The sequence below is a fragment of the Streptopelia decaocto genome (genome assembly GCF_964273445.1).
Source record: "Streptopelia decaocto genome assembly, chromosome: 7".
Classification (NCBI taxonomy): domain Eukaryota; kingdom Metazoa; phylum Chordata; class Aves; order Columbiformes; family Columbidae; genus Streptopelia; species Streptopelia decaocto.
This window is the reverse complement of record NC_138661.1, coordinates 18,467,421-18,486,420: the sequence shown is the minus strand read 5'-3', so window position 1 is coordinate 18,486,420 and position 19,000 is coordinate 18,467,421. Positions and strand designations below refer to the sequence as shown.

Sequence of the window (19,000 nt, the reverse complement as noted above, 5' to 3'; positions counted from 1 at the left end):
TTCCAAAGTATTTTAACCAATTTAGGCACTTTCCCCATCAATTTCAGTATCCAACTGTCACTGTAAAATTTGTCCTTTCCTAGTTTCACAGCTTCAAACAGATGAATTTTGATTAAAATAGTCTGAATGTAGAGAATATCTCATCAGGACTTGCTGCCAAACTGAAGATAAAAATAAATTATAGCATTAGATTTTCTGCATGATAAAAAAAAAACCCTCTATATTTGAAAAAATGCAAAGATGTGCATTTTCTTTGTAGTAAAAGCTGAAACCAGCATGAATACATAGTTAATTCAGTCCATGATGCTAAAAGACTTCTGCAGCTGAACTAACCTAAAAGGTAGGGATGTTTCTCCCCAACCAGTACGTATAAATTGAGAAACAGAACTCCTTTTCCATAGCAAAATTTGAGAATGCTTACCTTCATTGGCTTTACATTAGCAGATCCTAGTAAATTAAAAATCTTACAAAATGCTATTTCAAAACTAAAGTAAAAACAAATATTATAACTTTAAATCAAATTTTACCTGTTTTCTTAAATTTCATGTTTTAAAAAAATACCCACTCATTTCCAAGCAGATAGTACCATGCACTGTACTGAACACTAGATGGCATAATCCACCACTATTTACAACTAGCTCTTACATTTTGTCATTATCAAAGGTCAAAGGTTGAAGATACAAGCCTACTATACACCTACACTGCTATTCACCTCATTATTAATTTGTGAAACTCTGTATATTTATCTTAACAAACGATTTGGTAATCTTCCTCATAAGTACACTGTCAGTTCAAATTCAGCACAAGAATTAGTAGCTGAGTCACTGAAAAAAAACAAAACAAAACCAAAACAAACAAAACAACAACAACAACACAACCCTCAGATCAAGAAGTCTCCCCACTCCTATAATTTGAATTCAAAAATTGAGGAAAAAAAAAAAAACCCACACACACGCAAAACAAACAAACAAAGAAAACCCACAAAACACCAAAACCTACAACCACAAACAAAACCCCTCAACAGTGTTCATAAACAAATCACTAGAGTCTTAATACCTTAATACAGAACAACAAGCCATTAAGAGTGGATCAGAAATACAAATAAAGCCAAGTCCATTTTCAGTTTAACCTATCCATACCGACATTGCCAGCATACAAGTATTTTGAAAAATGTTCAATCAATCTAACATAGTTAACTAGCTAAAGGAACTCCATTAAATAATGCTTATATCACTTGACAAACAGTATGTGATGGATGGATGGAAGGAAGGAAGGAAGGAAGGAAGGAAGGAAGGAAGGAAGGAAGGAAGGAAAAACTTTCCTGTGTGAAAAAACAGATGCTCAATAAAACATTTGTTCTGAGAATCATTCATTGTGATTAGTGTGCAAAGTGATCGAGGTGTTGGAAATTAGAGACAGCAGAAGCAGTTAGAAGCAGTCAGGCAGTACAATATCCACCTGCCAGCACAGGATTTTTCCTTTACAGCACTTTTTCCAGTGCTTGATCCAAAACGAATTAACTGAAGACCACAGGAGATCTGAATACCTGAAATTAATTTGCAATCCAGTATCTCAATCTGTAAATCCAGAGTGGATACTGCCTAAAAGATAGCATCACTGTTCAAACATGAGTTACAGGGACTTGGATAAAAAAAGAGCTTCCTTGGACTATGCTACATATGGAGAAATGTGGACTGCTTCATAATAGTCTCCTCTAGATATAAAACAAATTTTAAAAAGAAAAAACCAAAAGCATCACACAAATATATTCATGGTGACACTAATATTTCCCCCTCCTCAGTGTATCAATCGACTAATAATCACAATGACCCCCCAAGGTAGAGAAGCAAAATTCAAATGTGATAGGTTAAGTCATTTAGCTCCAAATAAATTTAAAGCCCATACCAGAACTGAGCATGAACTCGTTTCTTCCCTGGATCCAGTCCAGCATCCTAACATCTGACTAATTTCCCTTCCAGGGATAATTATATAACAAATTATAAGTAGTACATATACGCATACAATAAATACAGAAGGCACGATCACATGATATTACAGTTTAGAATTCTCCACCTATGAACTGGTATGCTCAAGAAAATTTCACATTAGACTTCCCATGTTTCTTCTCTTTTCTGGATTAAAGTAATTAACTATAAAACTTTTGAACAAAAGATAATTGTTTCTTTCTCACCAGGCAACTGTGGGTTTTTTTAATTAACATTTCTCAAACATAAAAGCACATCTCTCGGCTGTCGGCTGCAATTCTCCAGCCTTGAGATTTGTATTGTAAACCACTCAGCACATTAGACTTTACTGGATGTTGTATCACAAACTCTCTTGGGGTAGAAAAGCATCTGTTATGTCCATATTTGGTTGGAATTCTCAGCTAAGAAATCAGGATGCCAGGCATTTTGAATAAAAATTTCCCATAATACATAGGAAAGCCTATTCTTACAGAGAATGTAGTCAGCTCCTGTGAAGACCATTCTGAGCATAAGATGAAATAGGAAGAACCTTACCTAGCATAGCTTCTTCTGTCCCAGGCAGCAGAGGATGCGATACCATGCTGCCATCTTGTACAGCTGCCAATGTCGTCAAGCATTTTCCGTAGAGACTATTGATTTTTGAAACAGAAAACGTAGTGAACTGACTTTGACAGAACAGGAGATATTTCTTCCACAGCTCTGGATTATTGGGATGTAAGAAAATTAGCTTCTGCCATTCTTTGATCAAAGCTGGTGGTTCCCAGAATTCAGTGCAAAGCTTCAGCCTGGCAAGTTTCAGATCAACATTACTTGGATTGCTTTCAATTGCCCTCTCTAAAATAGCCAGTTTCTTTTCCAAGATTAACTTCAGTGATTTTCTTCTTACTTCCTGCTCTCCCTTGCTGGCATAAAGGCTAGATCCTCTCATTAATTCATCCTTAAAACAACAGAAAAATCATGACATTAGGAAGAATCATCACTAGAATCACAAGAAGAATGCTGATATTTTTTAAGATTAATTAACAGCTTATTCTTTATCAATAGAAGATATATAGTCCTAAACAAAGGAAACTTTTATTTATGATTTATAATAAGCAACGAGGTTGGTCAGAACACATACCTGAAAAGAAACAAATTCCATCCAAGCATTAATATCTCTTGGGTTTTCTCTGACTTTCCTGTTATGTTCTTCCACTTTTGTCATTAGAATGGAGTTGATATTTATCCCAGGCTCTTGAATTGTTTGCTGTGTATTTACAGGATCATGGTCTGCAGCACTGCACCCTTTTCCTTGTAGCTGCACTGTAGCTGATGGATCATATATCCCAAGAGAATTTACCTCCACTGTGCCAGAAGGATCATCAGTTTCCGTTTCGAAAACTGGTATAAAAGCAGTTGGGTCAGATGAAGAACCTTTCTTGCAAACAGGAATCCCATCTGTGTTCAGTATCTTCACATTGTTCTTTGTGAAGTAGCGCTCAGGTTGCCTCTGCAATTGCTTCTTTTTTGATGCAGAACTCTCCCAAGTTATACACTGTTTCTTTGCATCTATGCCAAGACAGGACTCTCCTCTCCTTTTATACCTTAGAAGGAAAAATACAATTAAACATCTTCTAAAATACACATTAGAAAAGATAACTCCTCTTGAAAGAAAGCATGGAAGAAGTACTTTAATTCAAATTGACCCAAATAATGTATGCATAGACCTTCAAAACTCTAAGAATTTGGTAACTTTCTCCTTAATTAAGGCTTTGATTTCATTATTTTTTCAGTGCCATCACAACTTTTATTATCATACTAAGATTCTTCTGAGTTCAACAGTATCTGTCATACTCAGCAGATGGAAAATTATTTTTTCCAGTATAATTTTAAGCCATGTAGACAAACCTGGAGAAAAAAATATCAGATAGTATTATTTAAGACTATTTCGATTAGCTTATTTTAAACTGAAAAAATCAGAAACCAGTAGTTCAGTCTGGTAGTATCTTTCTGCATCCCTAAGCCTCTATCCATTTTATATGCCAAGAAGTGGGTGGGGTGGGAGGGAAGAAAGAGAGACCAGGTTCATAAAGCTCACAATAATCCCATGAATTGAGAAAGGAAAATATCGCCTTAAAATATTACCAAGAATGTCCTTTCAGTGGCAGACATACTGACATGCAATGCTAAACTAACACTTTTCATCTCAAAAAACAGCTGACAGTCCAAAGATGGCAGAAAATTGGCATGGATTGTAACCAGGCAATTTTACTGCAGAGGCATATACACTACAAAAATAAAACCCATAAATCCTCCCTCCTCCACAAATAATTACTTTTTATATATGCTAAACAACTTTCCTTGAGAACATCAAGAAGTAGGTGTGCGTACATAATGCACAAGCCCAGTGTAGGCTCCTTTTGATGGGCTTCTCCATTAACATGAGGAAAAAGGGTCATCATAGTGCCAGCAACCCACTAAGGAGGTTGAATATACAATTTCACCTACACTCACTCGAAATGCACCAATGCATAAGACAGATACCCTCTGGTACAATGTCTGGGCGATGTAACATAAAATCTGTTTGTTGAAGTATCTGTGTGGCGTTTTTTGCAAGGATATCAAACTACTCAGGTAAATCTCTTGATATATCTAGTACAAAATACTCAGTACCTTCATTTCCCTTTCAGACACAGAAATGGAACAATAGACATCAAAAGAGGCACTCGCCCAAAGATGATCCATAACAGAACCCAGGGATTTCTGACCTCAAATTCATCCTTTTGAATCTGCCCCATGCTGCCACCTCCAGATAGCAGTTCTACAAGATCACATGCCTGCAGTCTACTACACAGAGAATGTTCTTAGAAAAAATAAAAATTGTGCAATTTTTTCCCATTATTTCATGGCATCTTTTGTCTTTTAAAATATTTATGCCCAATGCAAAGTCAAATTTTGTAATAAAATATTCTGTTACCTTACTTTTTCATCTTCTACATAAAAATTTCACAGCCAGACTCAAGTTACTGAATCTTGAGATAGTGACTCTGTGATAGTGACAATACCAATAGAAAACAACCTGTTGTACCTTGCTATGTCCCCTCGATACAAGGATTTGTAGGCCCAGTTTGCAGGGTCTGGTTTCTTGTCTACCCTGAAGGTTTCTGCTGTGATAGCCTGGACATCATCAAGCCAAACAAAGCGATTGCTGGTAAGATTTGATGTTTTCTTATCTAGGCTGCAGAAGAGAAGGAGTATATTCTAAGCATTTGTGCACATATTCAGCATTTACCCAGGAAACACTGCATTTCTGTTGTTCATAATAATGCAATTTACTCAAAGTCATGGTATATGATCCAGTATGGCAAAGTCAGTCACACACTTGGAAAAATCATCTAGAAATACACTAATAGGACCATCAAAACAAAATACAAGAACTCTTTGCTCTTCCAAAAATTTGATTTACAATTACAAAAGGTAATAACTAGATTTAATCAATCAACGGGCTGGCAAACTAAAATCTAAAAGCCATATTTTGCTACTTCTAAAATTTACTTTTGTCTTAGTCAGATGCTACAATTAAGAAAAACAGGATAACCTGTAAGATTTTGTTGATTAGCTGTAATTCTACCCATGCATTTGATAAAACAGTGTGCATCAAAGTGGTTTATGGATTACAGTTATATAAATGAACTTAGGTGACAACTGTTACCTGCCTCTGAATGGTAAACAACCATGAACTTCCAGTCTGAATTCATGTTACAAATACATAACTTAGTAAATGAATTTTACAGTCTTGAGAAGATGTCTGAAATTTCACAAGGCCTATTGCATTTAAAGTAATTTTGTGGTTCTCATTTCAAAAACAGTCTCCTGAAAACTCAATATTCTCACAGTATCAACAATTTGTGGGAAAAAGGTAAGAGCAGACACCCTGAAAGAACTTCAGCATTTTCATCTGCGCAAAGCACTGGCTGGTTGGCCCAATCTAGCAAACAGCTGATGAACCAGGTTCAGCACGTAAGTCCATTCCATCCAGCCCAGAACCCCTTCCAGCAAAGACAAGACTGACTGGGCAGAACAGAATGGTCTTGGCAATGCAGTGACTTTTACCGTGCTTCCTCGTAACCAAGTAAGCCTTGGCCACCACAAGCCAACAACAGGGCCTTTATCGAGGAGGAGGTGAATGTGGCCAGAGGCATCAAACAACACCTCCAGTACCACCACCATTCTTCCACATGGAAATGATGCAAAGGTCCCTCAGCACAGACAGAAGCCCACAAGCCTGTGCTCTCAGCTCCTGGTTCCTCTGCCTTGGGAAAAGGAGCAAATCTGGGGATGTCAAGGACTGCCTGGACTACACCCAGCCATGACAATTCCTCAGTGTCACCAAATTCCCACTCTGTCCCCAGGAGCATCTGCAATGCTGTGAATTAGAGCCAGAGCTGCTGATGCTAAAGAAAAAGCAGGAACTAGGGAGCCAGAAAGAGGCAAAATGGCTGCTCAAAAAACAGGATGAGAAATGGGGAAAGGTGACTTACACAGACAGCTAGATCAGTCCACTTAGAAAGAAATCACCAAAACCCAACCAATGGAGAAAGGCACAGCTAGGTATGCCAAGCTTGAATATACTTGGTGTGGCCACAGAACCTCTTTTACTGCTCAAAGATCATGCTAGCCACCACATATCTATGTTATTGTTCCACAAAAAAAAATGACACCTCCACTAATTACACAGTACTTTAGAGCTCCCAGAATTAACAAATAAGATCTAGCAAAACAATTTGAGTTTTAAAATACCCATACAGATGCACCATGAGCAAGAAGTATGAAGCACACAGCACAGAGTAATAAATGGCTGGATATAAAAGAAATGTTAAATTGTACAACAAATTTCATCTTAATATGAAACAAAGGAAATGTTAAATCTGTGAGGAGGAAGTTATATCACAAGACAAACACAGTTGTATATTAAGACTTTTGCACTAAGAATAACATTTAATGTAATCCCTCTCCAAACTCTCCCAAAAGAAGATCCATGAAAGGAAACAAGATGCTTACAAAAACTCAACATAAGCCTTGACATATCTTTAAAAATATATTTCATTACTGCCATATTATGCTTTGTTCTGCAGAACGGTACTTTTCACAGAATATTTTAGTCAGTTTTTCAGATATGATTAAACAAGTTATTCTAATTCTATTTTCATTGCTTTGAATGCAGGTTTAGTCATATACAGCTTAGAAAAAAAAATGACCCACCAGTGGTAAGAATTTCATTCATAAAAGAGACAAGTACAAGAACACAATGAATTTACATCTTGCATAGTACTAATAAATACATACTTTGCTGCTGCTTCCTTTTCGTGATTTCTGGAGCTTCCTGCAGCTTTGTCCTTGATGTGCTTAGTGTCCAGGTCCGACTCACTGCTACTGGAGTCCCCTTTGGTTTTCTTTTTTGTCTTCTTGTAGTGGTGATGCTTTTTCTTTTGCTTTTTTCTTTTCTTACTTGCCCGTTTCAGACTCTCATCTGTATCACTTTCCTCTGACAATTCTGATCTTGAAGGAGTCCTGCTTGGAAACAAGTAGGTATGTATATATATAAATATATACACACACACACCCCTCCCCCCCTACATGTCCAAGTAGTAAAACTGCAAAGAAATACCAGCATAAGAAAGTTCAGAATCATTTTAACCTTTACCTTCATTCTACCTGTATTGTTAGAGAAGAGAGTTAGCAGCAACACATAATGAAAGTGATATAAATCTGCCTTAAATAACAACAATATTCAGCTCTTGGAACAACTGACAGTCAGTGTTACAGTTTTAATTGTCAAAGGCATTTTGGTGTGTGATTTGTATAAATATCCATCTCTTATCATCACTGAACTAAAGAATATTACTGAGCTGATAAAACTTCTTAACTTTGCTCAGACAACTTAGGTCAAGCTAAAAGGATGAGAAATCTTTTGAGGTCACCCACAAAAGAAAAAAAATCTGTACTTTTTTTCCTTGTTCTTTGTGATTTACATAAGAAACAACAAAAAACCCCATACTTTTAAAATCATTTCCAGATTAGAAATCCAAATCTCAGCAATCACAGAACAGTTTTGATGACTACTGGATTAATCTTATCATACCGTATAACGTAGTAATAAACACTACAGGCAACAGACAGCTGACTTACTGAGAGATCACGCAGAGGACAGGTAGTTTTGGCAAAACATATGTATATTATTGTATATATTGCGTACACTTCCATAGTTAACAATCATCAACTGAAATAATGGAGGTCTTCTCTAACCCTTCATCAAAGCACAAGCTCTTTTTAAACAGTTTTTCTGGAATCTTTCAATAAAAGAAAGGAGTGACAAGTCTCAGTATTCCTAATATGACAGAAGCAAGGCACCTAAAAAAAAGCCTTACACAATTTAAGGGCACTAAGGAAAAAGAAGCCATGGAAGAACCATTAGCAGGCCTTTAAAACACACACACTGTCCCAAACCTAAACAAACCATAACCCCCCAAAAAAACACCAATAATGTTGAAATAATTAGTTTTTATTGAACTGAGAACATACCTAGTAATAGGCAAAAATTTCAAACATTTCTCTGAATGCTATTTTTTGACAAATTATTTTTCAAGGATTAATTAAATATGGTAGGTTTACTATGTCATTCTATCTGAATGGTAATTTGCAAATTCCTTATTTTTATGACATTAAACTGAGAAGGTCTGAAGAAATATAAGCAGAATATATGACTGATAAACAGAACAGTTATTGCATTTCAATCACACAATACATATAAATGTATGAAATAGTATATAAAAATATGTATTCAGCTATGGTTATTATTATAAAGACAATCTCTATCATGACTATCGAGAGTCATTATAAACACAGGATCTTGTATCAAATTAAAAGTGACTAAGTTTTTGAACTTGGCAACTGTAACTCGATTCCATTAATTATTAAGTGCAAGTTATAGTGTAGATATGCCAAGTATAGCAACTATTCAAGTGAAGTTGTTAAAACTAGTTCTTCAGCAAACATGGCTGCTTAAAGCTTATTTTTTTAAAAATAATGTAATCACCCACTTCCCTGATCAGCATGTTCTACACAGCTGCACAATTTGATACATGTAATATTTCATTAATCCACATCTTCAACTACTTTTTAGAAAGTAAAAAACTCGACTGTGAAATGGCTGCTTGAACTGATTTTCACAGAGAAATCACAAAGATGATGCTTAATCTTTACATTATTTCAAGGGTCACTTAGGACATTTAAAAGCTCATGAAGACTCATGATCACTCAGTTCCCTTTCCATTCCAAAATAACAATGATTTAAATGCAGCTGTGCAAAAAAGAAAATGGGAATGTAATAGCATAAGTATAATTTCTCATTATTTTAAGGACATTGAAGCATTATTCACACTTTTATACATGACTCAGTTCAGCCCTTTTTAAATACTGAACTGTGGGATGAAAAGCAGCCCTAAAAGCTTCTGATTTTGGTCTCATATAACAAAAGATAAGAAGGACAAAAGAAAGAGGATATTTTAAAAATATTGACGCATAGTCTACCTTATTAGTGGTGCTTTTTCAGGGATGAGATTTGCAACTTCTGTAGTGCGCTGATGCAGTAACAGTGCATCTTCCGCAGAGAAGCTTGGGTTACTAAGCCAGTCCAATTCTGCAGATAAAAAAAAAAAAAGTATGAGATCAGCACAAATTAGCTTGCTGTGCTTTTTAAAGCTGAGGGTTAATCTAGTCAGCAGACAGTTAAAATTGCGGCCAATGTCATTAAGTCGTGTAATACTGAGTAAATCAGAAAGCAGTCCATGAAACTTCCATTCAGCAGAAAACTAGGTTGTAATGAGGTGAAATATTTAGTAGCTGGAATCTTCCCCTGACATCAAAGTTTTAAAAAGCCCACCATATAATAATACTTGAAAGTTCATACTGAAAGCAGAGAATATGTTTCATACACTGCTATACACTTTTAAAGAAAATCTGTCCAATATTAATTTTTACTGTGTAAAAATTCTAACTTTATATATAATTATAATGCCTGGATATTATATAAGCATCTCATGTATATTTACATATTTTATGTATTAATTATAATAATGATATACAATATATAATATAGATATTTACATATTTAAAGAGTAAAATTGAAAAAATTACAGAAGGGCATAATTCAGTGAAAGGTGTAGTTAATGAATACAATACAACTTATTCAAACTTACAAAAATGTACTTTATTCACTGTATGGATAACACATAATATGAGTTTATTGTCAGAGACAGTCATTACTGATAAGATTACTCAAGTGTTTTATACGAGGTCAAAATGTGTCACTGGATTCTCAGTTCTCTAACCACCGAAATAAGATTAGACTTTGAAATACTGTGAAAAAAGGCTAATTGATGCTAATTTTGATATATTAGTCAGCATTATGCATTCTGCATCTAGACCTCAGCCATTTCAGTCATCAGATAAGATCAGATACCGATACGATGTGGAGGGGAATTTTTTGTGATAATTTTACTGGTATTAAAACTTTTATAGCAATTTTCATAGAAATTTTGTTTCTATAATTCTTTTCAGTATGTGAAATTTTCTAACATATTAAACAACAAATGTAATTTTGCATCACACAGAATTTAAAATCAGCCTCTGAGGAGCCAGACTGCAGCAGATAACAACAAAAGAAACAAATTTGGTCTCCCTGCCTGTTCTCTGTGCTCTTCACAACCATTTTTGCCTCAGTGTTCTTCCTGTCACACTCTTGTCTTTGTGCTTTTGACTACACTGACCTCTAATCCTTAAATAGCATGAACTCATTGTCTGCCAAGCCATATATCTCTTCTCCTGCTAAAGTATTTCTTTCAGAAATAGCTCTTCATACCAAAACTCTTTCTTCCATCTCATATCGCTGAACTGTTGTCCACAAAAGGATTAAAAATGGAGCAGGCTGCAAAACAGTTTGTTAACCTGAGTTAAACTCATCAAGAAAAATACATGAAAAATATGGTGATTGGCAAGAGTCACCATGGCTTCACTAAGAGCAAATTGTGCCTGACAAATTTCTGCAACGCAGTTACAGCGTTAGTAGATAAGGCAAGAGCCAATGACATAATCTACGTGGACTTGTGCAAAGCATTTAACACTGTCCCGCATAACACCCTCGTCTCTAAATTGGAGAGACATGGATTTGACTGATGGACCACTTGGTTGATAAGGAATGGGCTGGATGGTCACACTTAAAGAGTTGTGGTCAACAGCTCAATCTATAAGTGAAGACCAGTGATGAGTGGGGTTCCTCAGAGCTCAGTACTGGGATGAGTGCTGCTTAACTTCTCTGTTGGAGACATGAACAGTGGGATGGAGTGCACCCTCCCAACAACACCTAGCTGTGTGGTACAGTTAGCATGCTGGAGGGAAGCGATACCATCCAGAGGGACCTTAACAGGCTTGAGAGGTAGGCCTGTGTGACCTTCATGAAGTTCAACAAGGCCAAGTGCAAGACCCTGCACGTGGGTCAGGGCAATCCCAAGCACAAATACAGGCTGAACAGAGAATGGATTGAGAACAGCCCTGAGGAGAAAGACGTGGGGGTGTTGGTTGATGAGACGCTCAACACGACCCAAAAATGTGCGTTGGTAGACCAGAAAGCAAACTGTATCCTGGGCTGCATCAAAAAGAATCATGTCCAGCAGGTCAAGGGAGCTGATTCTCCCTCTCTACTTCTACTCCACTCTCATGAGACCCCACCTGCAGTATTGCATCCAGCTGTGGGGTCCCCAACATAAGAGGGACATGGACCTGTTGGAGTGAGTCCAGAGGAGGGCCACAAAAATGATCACAGGGCTTGTGTGCCTCTCCAATGAAGAAAAGCTGAGAGAGTTGGGGTGTTCAGCATGGAAAAGAGAAGGCTCCAGGGAGACCTTCTAGCAGCCTGCCAGTACCCAAAGAGGGCCTACAAGAAAGCTGGAGAGGGAGTTTTTACAAGGACATGTACTGATAGGACAAGGGACAATGGCTTTAAACTGAGAGTAGATCTAGATTAGATATACGGAAGAAATTCTTAATCATGAGGGTGGTGAGGCACTGGCACAGGTTGCCCAGAGAAGCTGTGGCTGCCCCATCCCTGGAAGTGTTCAAGGCCAGCTTTGAGCAACCTAGTCTAGTGGACGGTGTCCCTGTCCACAGCAGTAAGGGTGGAACTGGACGATCTTTAAGGTCCATTCCAACCCAACCCATTCTATGATTCTCTGAAGAAGCACGTACTATCAAGCTAAGCTCCATTTCCCAAGAGGCTGTCCCTGCTACCAAAGACCCTTTGGATGGGCTTGTCTTGAGCCTCCAACTCTCTGCAGAGGACAGCCCACAATTCATGACACTGTCAGGACCACAACACACTTCCCATGAACACCCCAGCTAACACCCTGCAGAACACTGCCACGCACCATTTCCCAGCTCACCAAAATGTAGGATGTAAACTGAAAAATGAAGATTCAGCTGTATAATGGATAGGTACACTATTGTAACCTTCTGCCTGGAAATCAGAATCACCAAACCTAAGGCAAATATACTATCCTGCTTTGTTGCAAATCAACATGATTTTTTTTTCCTCTTTTAGGAAAACACTTAAGAAATATTAATGTAAAATTAGAATAAAAAAATGAAACCTTAAAAGTATGATCCTTACTTGCCTATTCAAATACAATAAAAATCTACTCTTTAATTTAAACTAATCCACCCTGGCACAAACACCTTCATTTTAAGTTTCTGTCTATGATTCTAAAACTGTAAATCTCTGACAAAAAATTCTTCCAAAACCTCTGGTGAGCTTAAATGAGAAAGATTTATGCTGGATAATATCCAAGCAACATTTCACTTGCCTATCAAAATAATTACTTCCCCTGCTAGGGAATAAAGTATTATACAACAATAAGTTAATTTCTTATTTTGATCCTGTAAGAGATGTATTAAGAAACAACCTAAAATCACAATTACTTCTTAGAATAATTGTATTTACTATTTTCCATGAAGTACCAAATGTTTCTCACGAATAATTTTGTAACCATCACATATTTAAAACATATAGGAGTTAAATAAATTCATACACCAAATAGCTGCATAATCAGATTGGTTAATAATTCAATATATGTCATGCAGTATACTCAGTACTCCTTTATACTCAAGATTTTTGAGGTATATTTATTAAATGTGATTTTGATTTTAAAAATTAGCTTCCTTATATTCTTATATCCTTATATTCAATTATTTCTTCATTTTGGTAATGAAGACGGGGTGTAAGAGAACACAGGAGCAAAGTGCAACCCTGCAATGTTTTTCTACTGGTCACACTCAGGCCTTCCTTAAACAAAGACAAATTCAGAGAAAGTGCAATGGTCCAGAGCACTCTAGATTTCAGTAAATGCCACTGATGTGTGCAAAAAGCCTTTTATTTACTTACAGAAATAAAGGAGACATTTAATTCCCTTAAAGAAAATCCATCTTTGTTTTGATTTGCATTGTACTACCTAGATCCACCTAACAAGTCAGAAAAATTTACTGGTTGGCAGAGTCTCTGGTGTAAAGGTGTATCAAATAACAGCACAAAACTGTAACTTATTAGCCAGACAGATCTCCTTAAAATTATTATATCTGTTCCAAAGATATACAAGACCTATCTTATTTGTCTTTGTCCAGATCTTCAATAACATACTTCAGGCACAAAGATATTCTCTGTGGCCTTGAGCTTCTGTTCTTTTTAATAAATTATTGTTTCCCTTTGTGATGTGTAATAAATAATTGACTAGCATTATTTTTTAGCAGAAATTAATTTGTTGCAAGGTAGTTCTGCATTGATTTGAATGAAATCACTTGAAATATACTAATACTCATGGCAATAAAACACCGGGTTACATTTTTTTAAAGAGTAAGCTGGAAGGCAGAATGAAGTTAAACAATTTGCCTTCAGTCATACAGTTGTTCATGACAAAGTTCAGAATTCAGACCATCAGGAAAAACCTCTGAGATGTTTAACTTTTAAGATCTTGATCTAAGGTCTTTTAACATGCTGCATTCATCAACACAGGCTTTTCATTTATTTCAAGAGCATAACATCAGGTCTTCCAAAGATTAATGCAGATAATATATTTTTCAATATTATTCGTCAGCGTAAACAACTTAGATACAGACCAGCCCAAACTAGGAAAAAAATGTTTGCATACAGCAACAAGTATGCTACATTTTGTAACCTTGAGCCTTATGGTACTACAGCGCCAAATAGCTTCCAAATGGAGATGGAAATCCTTAGCAGCACTAAGAGCTTCAGTGTTAAAGACTGAAAAATAAAAAGTAACTCATATATTTCTTTTTAAAAGGGCATTATTGATCACACTGACAAAATGAACAGAGAAGAAAACAAACAAAGCAAGCGGTAAAGTTCCAGCTGTTTTAGAAGACACAATAAGACACAGGGCTGACTAACCATACAGATGTCCCTGAGGCACAAAACAGACTTTAAACAAAAGAGGCTTTACCGAACTGACAGAAGAGCGGAAAGCCATTATCTTTACATTTCTCTGTTTGAAAGGTTTTTCTAAGAACAGAATCACATTCCTAAATAAAAAGTGTGAGTTGGCAAAATTTTCATTCCCCTCCTCTCCCAATACATTAATGCTGCAGCTCACAAAAGGTTGAAGCCCAGATTTCTGAGTTGTGTCCTTCATTCTTTACGCTCCCCACCACTGCCACAGTTTCAGAATTACCTGGGTTCTCTAGACCATTCTACAGTAATTTGTCACATCCCTTAATTATTGGCTGGGCAAGAGTCAGACTGGAACATACGCTCATTGCCAAGCCCATCTATCCTTGTAATAGTTCAATTCACGTTACAGCCTCTACAGACGTAGGTTTTTCAAAGACTATTTTTACCATTTTTCTCTCCTACCACGACAAATTTGACTGAAAGAGTTAAAACTCCTGAGGAGGAAGAGAGAGATATTAGGTAGGCTGGCAGACAAATGCACAGCAAGCATCCATGAGATCCATATCCATAGGAAATTTGTCTTAAATATAGCAAAATAATGTCTATTATCACTGTTAGCTATTAGAAAAGGACTTCCAAGATGTCATTTTGACTTAACTTTACCTGAAAGTATCTGTTATCCCCTTACAGATGTGACGTCAACTCACTAACTTGGTGCAATATGATTACAACAGTGAGTGCAAGCAGAATAAGGTTTATTTTTTACATTTTAAACTATTTTTAGGGCCTCTAAGGAAAACTCACCTAGAGAAATGAAGTCATACACATTAATCCCCTGACTGCGCCCGTAACTTGGTTCTACCTGAGCAAATGAGATCAAATTGCATTTTTAAAACACTGAAGAATCACACTGCAAGAACCAACCCCTGTAGCACAGTCAATATGCCTCTGTGAATACACCAGGGAAATATTTAGAATTCTCCAATGACAGTATTTTCTGAATAATTTAATCAAATTGACCGAATACTCTGGAAAGAACTGAACCATTTTTTCCATTACACAACATGCAAGTACGAATCTCCTTGTAAATAATCTCCAGTGAATCACTTAGCTGGATACATCCAGTTCAAACATCAAAACACATTCCAAACTTCAAAACTCTACCTTTTCATTTGTTTTGTTTCCTTGTCAGATGTTTTAAAAGCTTATCATTTTCTCAGGTCAGATTTACGTTCTTAAAGAACATAAACAATAAAATGTATTATTTATTTTGTAATAAGATGTATGTACTTGTTCATGTTCTACTCTACCATCCACATTCATGAGCACAACAATAGAAGCAATACAATGGCATTCTTTGTATACCTTCCCAAGAAAAAAAAATATATATATTTACAGTGCATGTCTACAGAGTCAATTTTTAAGAGATATGCAAAGACTTTTGTTGCCTCTCAGAATCCTGCAAATCTGTTTTCAGCAAAAATCACTGCGTCATCTTACCTATAGAATAGCTCAGGCTGTAAATAACACTTTGCATAATGCTCACTACTGTCAGCAGGGTTAATTATTACCACTGCTCTGTTCAGTATGGCTACGGATAAATTTGTAATTTATCTTCTACCAAAAACTAATTAAGCTTGAAAACATAATTGTAAGGAACCATATCCAAAATTACTTTGCACTCTAGAGGCTGCTGCAACTCAGCAATCTAGCAGGGTAGGAAGAGCATACAGCAATACTTCTGTTTCAGGCAACACATATTTATAAATGGTTTAGGAAGGTTTGTAAGAGTATGAGACATAAATGACTGCAAGAGACACCTCAGTTTTACAAATCATGTTAAATACAACATACTCTGCGATCTCTGTATTATGATGGACTTTGGCTTCATATCAGCTCTAAGGAAAGAGAGAGTCATCTATCAGAGAGATACCAAAGTTGCCTGTCAAGTTCTCAAGTTCTCACACGCTGAACGTGTGAAATTTGATATATGCCACCATAAATGTGGCTCCGAGTTAATACTTAATTTTTATAACTTATACTGAAATGTGGTCATTAACAACAAAGTACAATATTGGATAACACATTAAAGAAACAATTTATGTTCCTTAAAGTTCTGTCTGTAATTGTCTACTTCTAGTAGACTAAAGCGTCTCTCATAAACAGAGCTAATAACTGAAACCTAGCTCCCAAAGTCAGTCTTAACCTCTTTTTCTGTGTAATTTGATCTTCCAGACAGCTGGTCTGCGGTGACACAGACTACGCATAACAAACTGTAAGGCCAATTTCGCAGAGTTTTAAAATATAAGACAGGTCTTTCTACTAGAGAATTTTAGTGTACCTGTGCCTGGCAGAGCAGCTCCTCTCTTCCTAGAAGCTATAACTTGGGATCTTATTACATCCACTATTCCCTGCACCAAGTGTCATTACCAGAGAGGCTCCTGAGCGTGGCTAGAACTTCTCTGCATTGGCAGACTGAGCCTCAACAGCTGCAATGCCACCAGGGGGTACACAGAACTGGCTAGAACAAGCAGCTAATCCCAGCCTATATTGCTAAAAGCTTCAAAACCTCACCATACTGACTGGAAAAAAGGTACAAGAAATTCAGCGTAGGAAAACAATTCTCTTAGAGTTTCCTCTTGCTGTGGTATCTCTAGGATGGGCAGACTCAAGGGTGGCAGAAGCTGACAAGCAAAACCCATCATTCAAAACATCTCCCAGTAGAATTAATATATGTTGCGCATACTTCAGAGTTTGGCAATACACCAGGAAGGGTTCTTCACTCATTTAATACAAGCGTAACTTGCTAGACAGCAACCATGACAGTCAAAGTGATAAATTGAACCGTAATCTCTCATGACCTTGCAAAAAATATCCTTTACAAATAAAATCTGGCTTAATAAACAAGGAAATGAGGAAGCACTTTTTAAGTTACCCAAGGCCAGCAGGCAATTAAAAAAAAAAAAAAAGAAAAAAAGAAAAAAGAAAAAAAAGAAGAAAAAAGAAAAAAGAAGAAAAAAGAAAAAAGAAGAAAAAAGAAAAAAGAAGAAAAAAGAAAAAAGAAGAAAAAAGAAAAAAGAAGAAAAAAGAAAAAAGAAGAAAAAAGAAAAAAGAAGAAAAAAGAAAAAAGAAGAAAAAAGAAAAAAGAAGAAAAAAGAAAAAAGAAAAAAAAAGAAAAAAGAAAAAAAAAAGATGAAAAAAAAAGAAGAAAAAAGAAACCCTCATTTTCCACATAAAGCAAATGTTCTCCACCACACACACAAAGCCAACATAGACTTCCTCGAAGATGAGTATTTGTACAGCCATGCTTAGGGACATAGTCTAGTGCTAGATTTAGGTTCTGGTTGGACTCGATGATCTCAAGGGCCCCTTCGAACCAAAATGGTTCTATGACTCTACGATCTACCAGCAGACAGCCGGACGCAAAACTGCACACACTTGAGAACCTCCTAAGGAGAAGCTGGCATCATTTCTATGTGGACGACCCTGGTGCAGGTTCTCTCTGCAGGCCCCTCACGGGTATTAACTCCCCGGTAGCCATGACCGCTCTGCTCCCAGCAGCCCGGCTGTGACCTGCACAGAGTGCGCACACAGGCAGGCCGAGCCGAGCGCTCCCGGCGGCGGGGTTGCCCTGGCAGCCGAGCCCCTGTGCGCACCCCCGAGCCCCCAGAGCCGCCGCACACAGAGAACCGCTGCCGGGGTCCCGGCGGCAGCACCGCCCACCCCGCAGCTCCGTGGCGGAGGCGGAGCGCCCGTCAGCAACGCGGGCACGCAGGGGCGGGCCGGGCTGTGCCGTCGGAGGGCGGGCGGCCGGAGTAGGCCTGACGGGGTGCGCGGAACGGCCGGCACGGGGCAGGAGGCTCCGTGTGGAGGCGAGTGGAAGCGGAAGGGCTTCCCGAGGGCTGTTGGGGAAAAGAGAGCTCTCCCAGGACTTTACCTTTCCTGGAGCCCTCGCTGCTACCGGCTGGGGGCTCCCCGGGCTCGGCGGCCCCAGCAAAGGCCGGGAACAGGGCCATGTCTGCGCTTGTCGCCACTATTCTGCCCGATCCGCCCCGCGGAGCGGCGGGGCAAGATGGCGCCGCGGTGCCGAGCATCCTGGGAGATGTAGTCCGTCCGCTCGACCGCTCAAAATGGCGGCGGGACCCTATGGCTCTTGAGAGAAAAAGGGCCCAGCGCTGAGGCTGTTCGGGTGTTTGTTTCCTGCAGGCCTCCGCGTAGCCTGCACCTTCCGCCGCCATCACCAAGGGGACTGGAGGAGGGAACTGCTGAAGGAAGGGAATGGGGTTTACAGAGCCAGCCTGCCCTTCCCCACCACCCTGCCTTCCCTCATGGGGTTCACTAGGAGGAAGCACCCCAGAAACGTCTTTTCGGGACTGGAATACTCGGCTGTGTAAAGCAGAATGTTGCAAGAAGCCATGCTTGCTTTCTGTTAGTATCCACTGTATGTCAGAAGGCCCATCTATCCCGGCAGCCTCTCTCAAACACCATTAGCGAGGGCTTAGGGAAGAAATAACCTCCTACA

The 19,000-nt window shown here is 38.0% G+C and overlaps 1 protein-coding gene across 3 annotated transcripts in view; it reads right to left on the bottom strand.

Moving 5' to 3' along the window:
- NRDE2 (NRDE-2, necessary for RNA interference, domain containing) overlaps positions 1-18,790 on the bottom strand; it is a 35,574-nt gene extending 16,784 nt beyond the window's left edge. The window contains exons 1-6 of one of the 3 annotated variants that reach the window (XR_014184700.1): positions 18,416-18,790; positions 9,555-9,663; positions 7,311-7,535; positions 5,053-5,202; positions 3,106-3,568; positions 2,520-2,922 (exon numbers count right to left, since the gene is read on the bottom strand). Coding sequence is in view for 2 of the 3 variants with exons in the window: in XM_082059128.1 (XP_081915254.1) it covers positions 2,520-2,922; positions 3,106-3,568; positions 5,053-5,202; positions 7,311-7,535; positions 9,555-9,663; positions 18,416-18,716 (1,651 nt within the window). In the remaining variant the exon portion in view is untranslated. Of the gene's footprint in view, positions 1-2,519; positions 2,923-3,105; positions 3,569-5,052; positions 5,203-7,310; positions 7,536-9,554; positions 9,664-10,792; positions 10,901-18,415 lie in introns of those variants that run through there. The other 2 variants (XM_082059128.1, XM_082059129.1) reach the window with 2 other exon arrangements.
- Between the last annotated feature and the right edge of the window lie 210 nt (positions 18,791-19,000).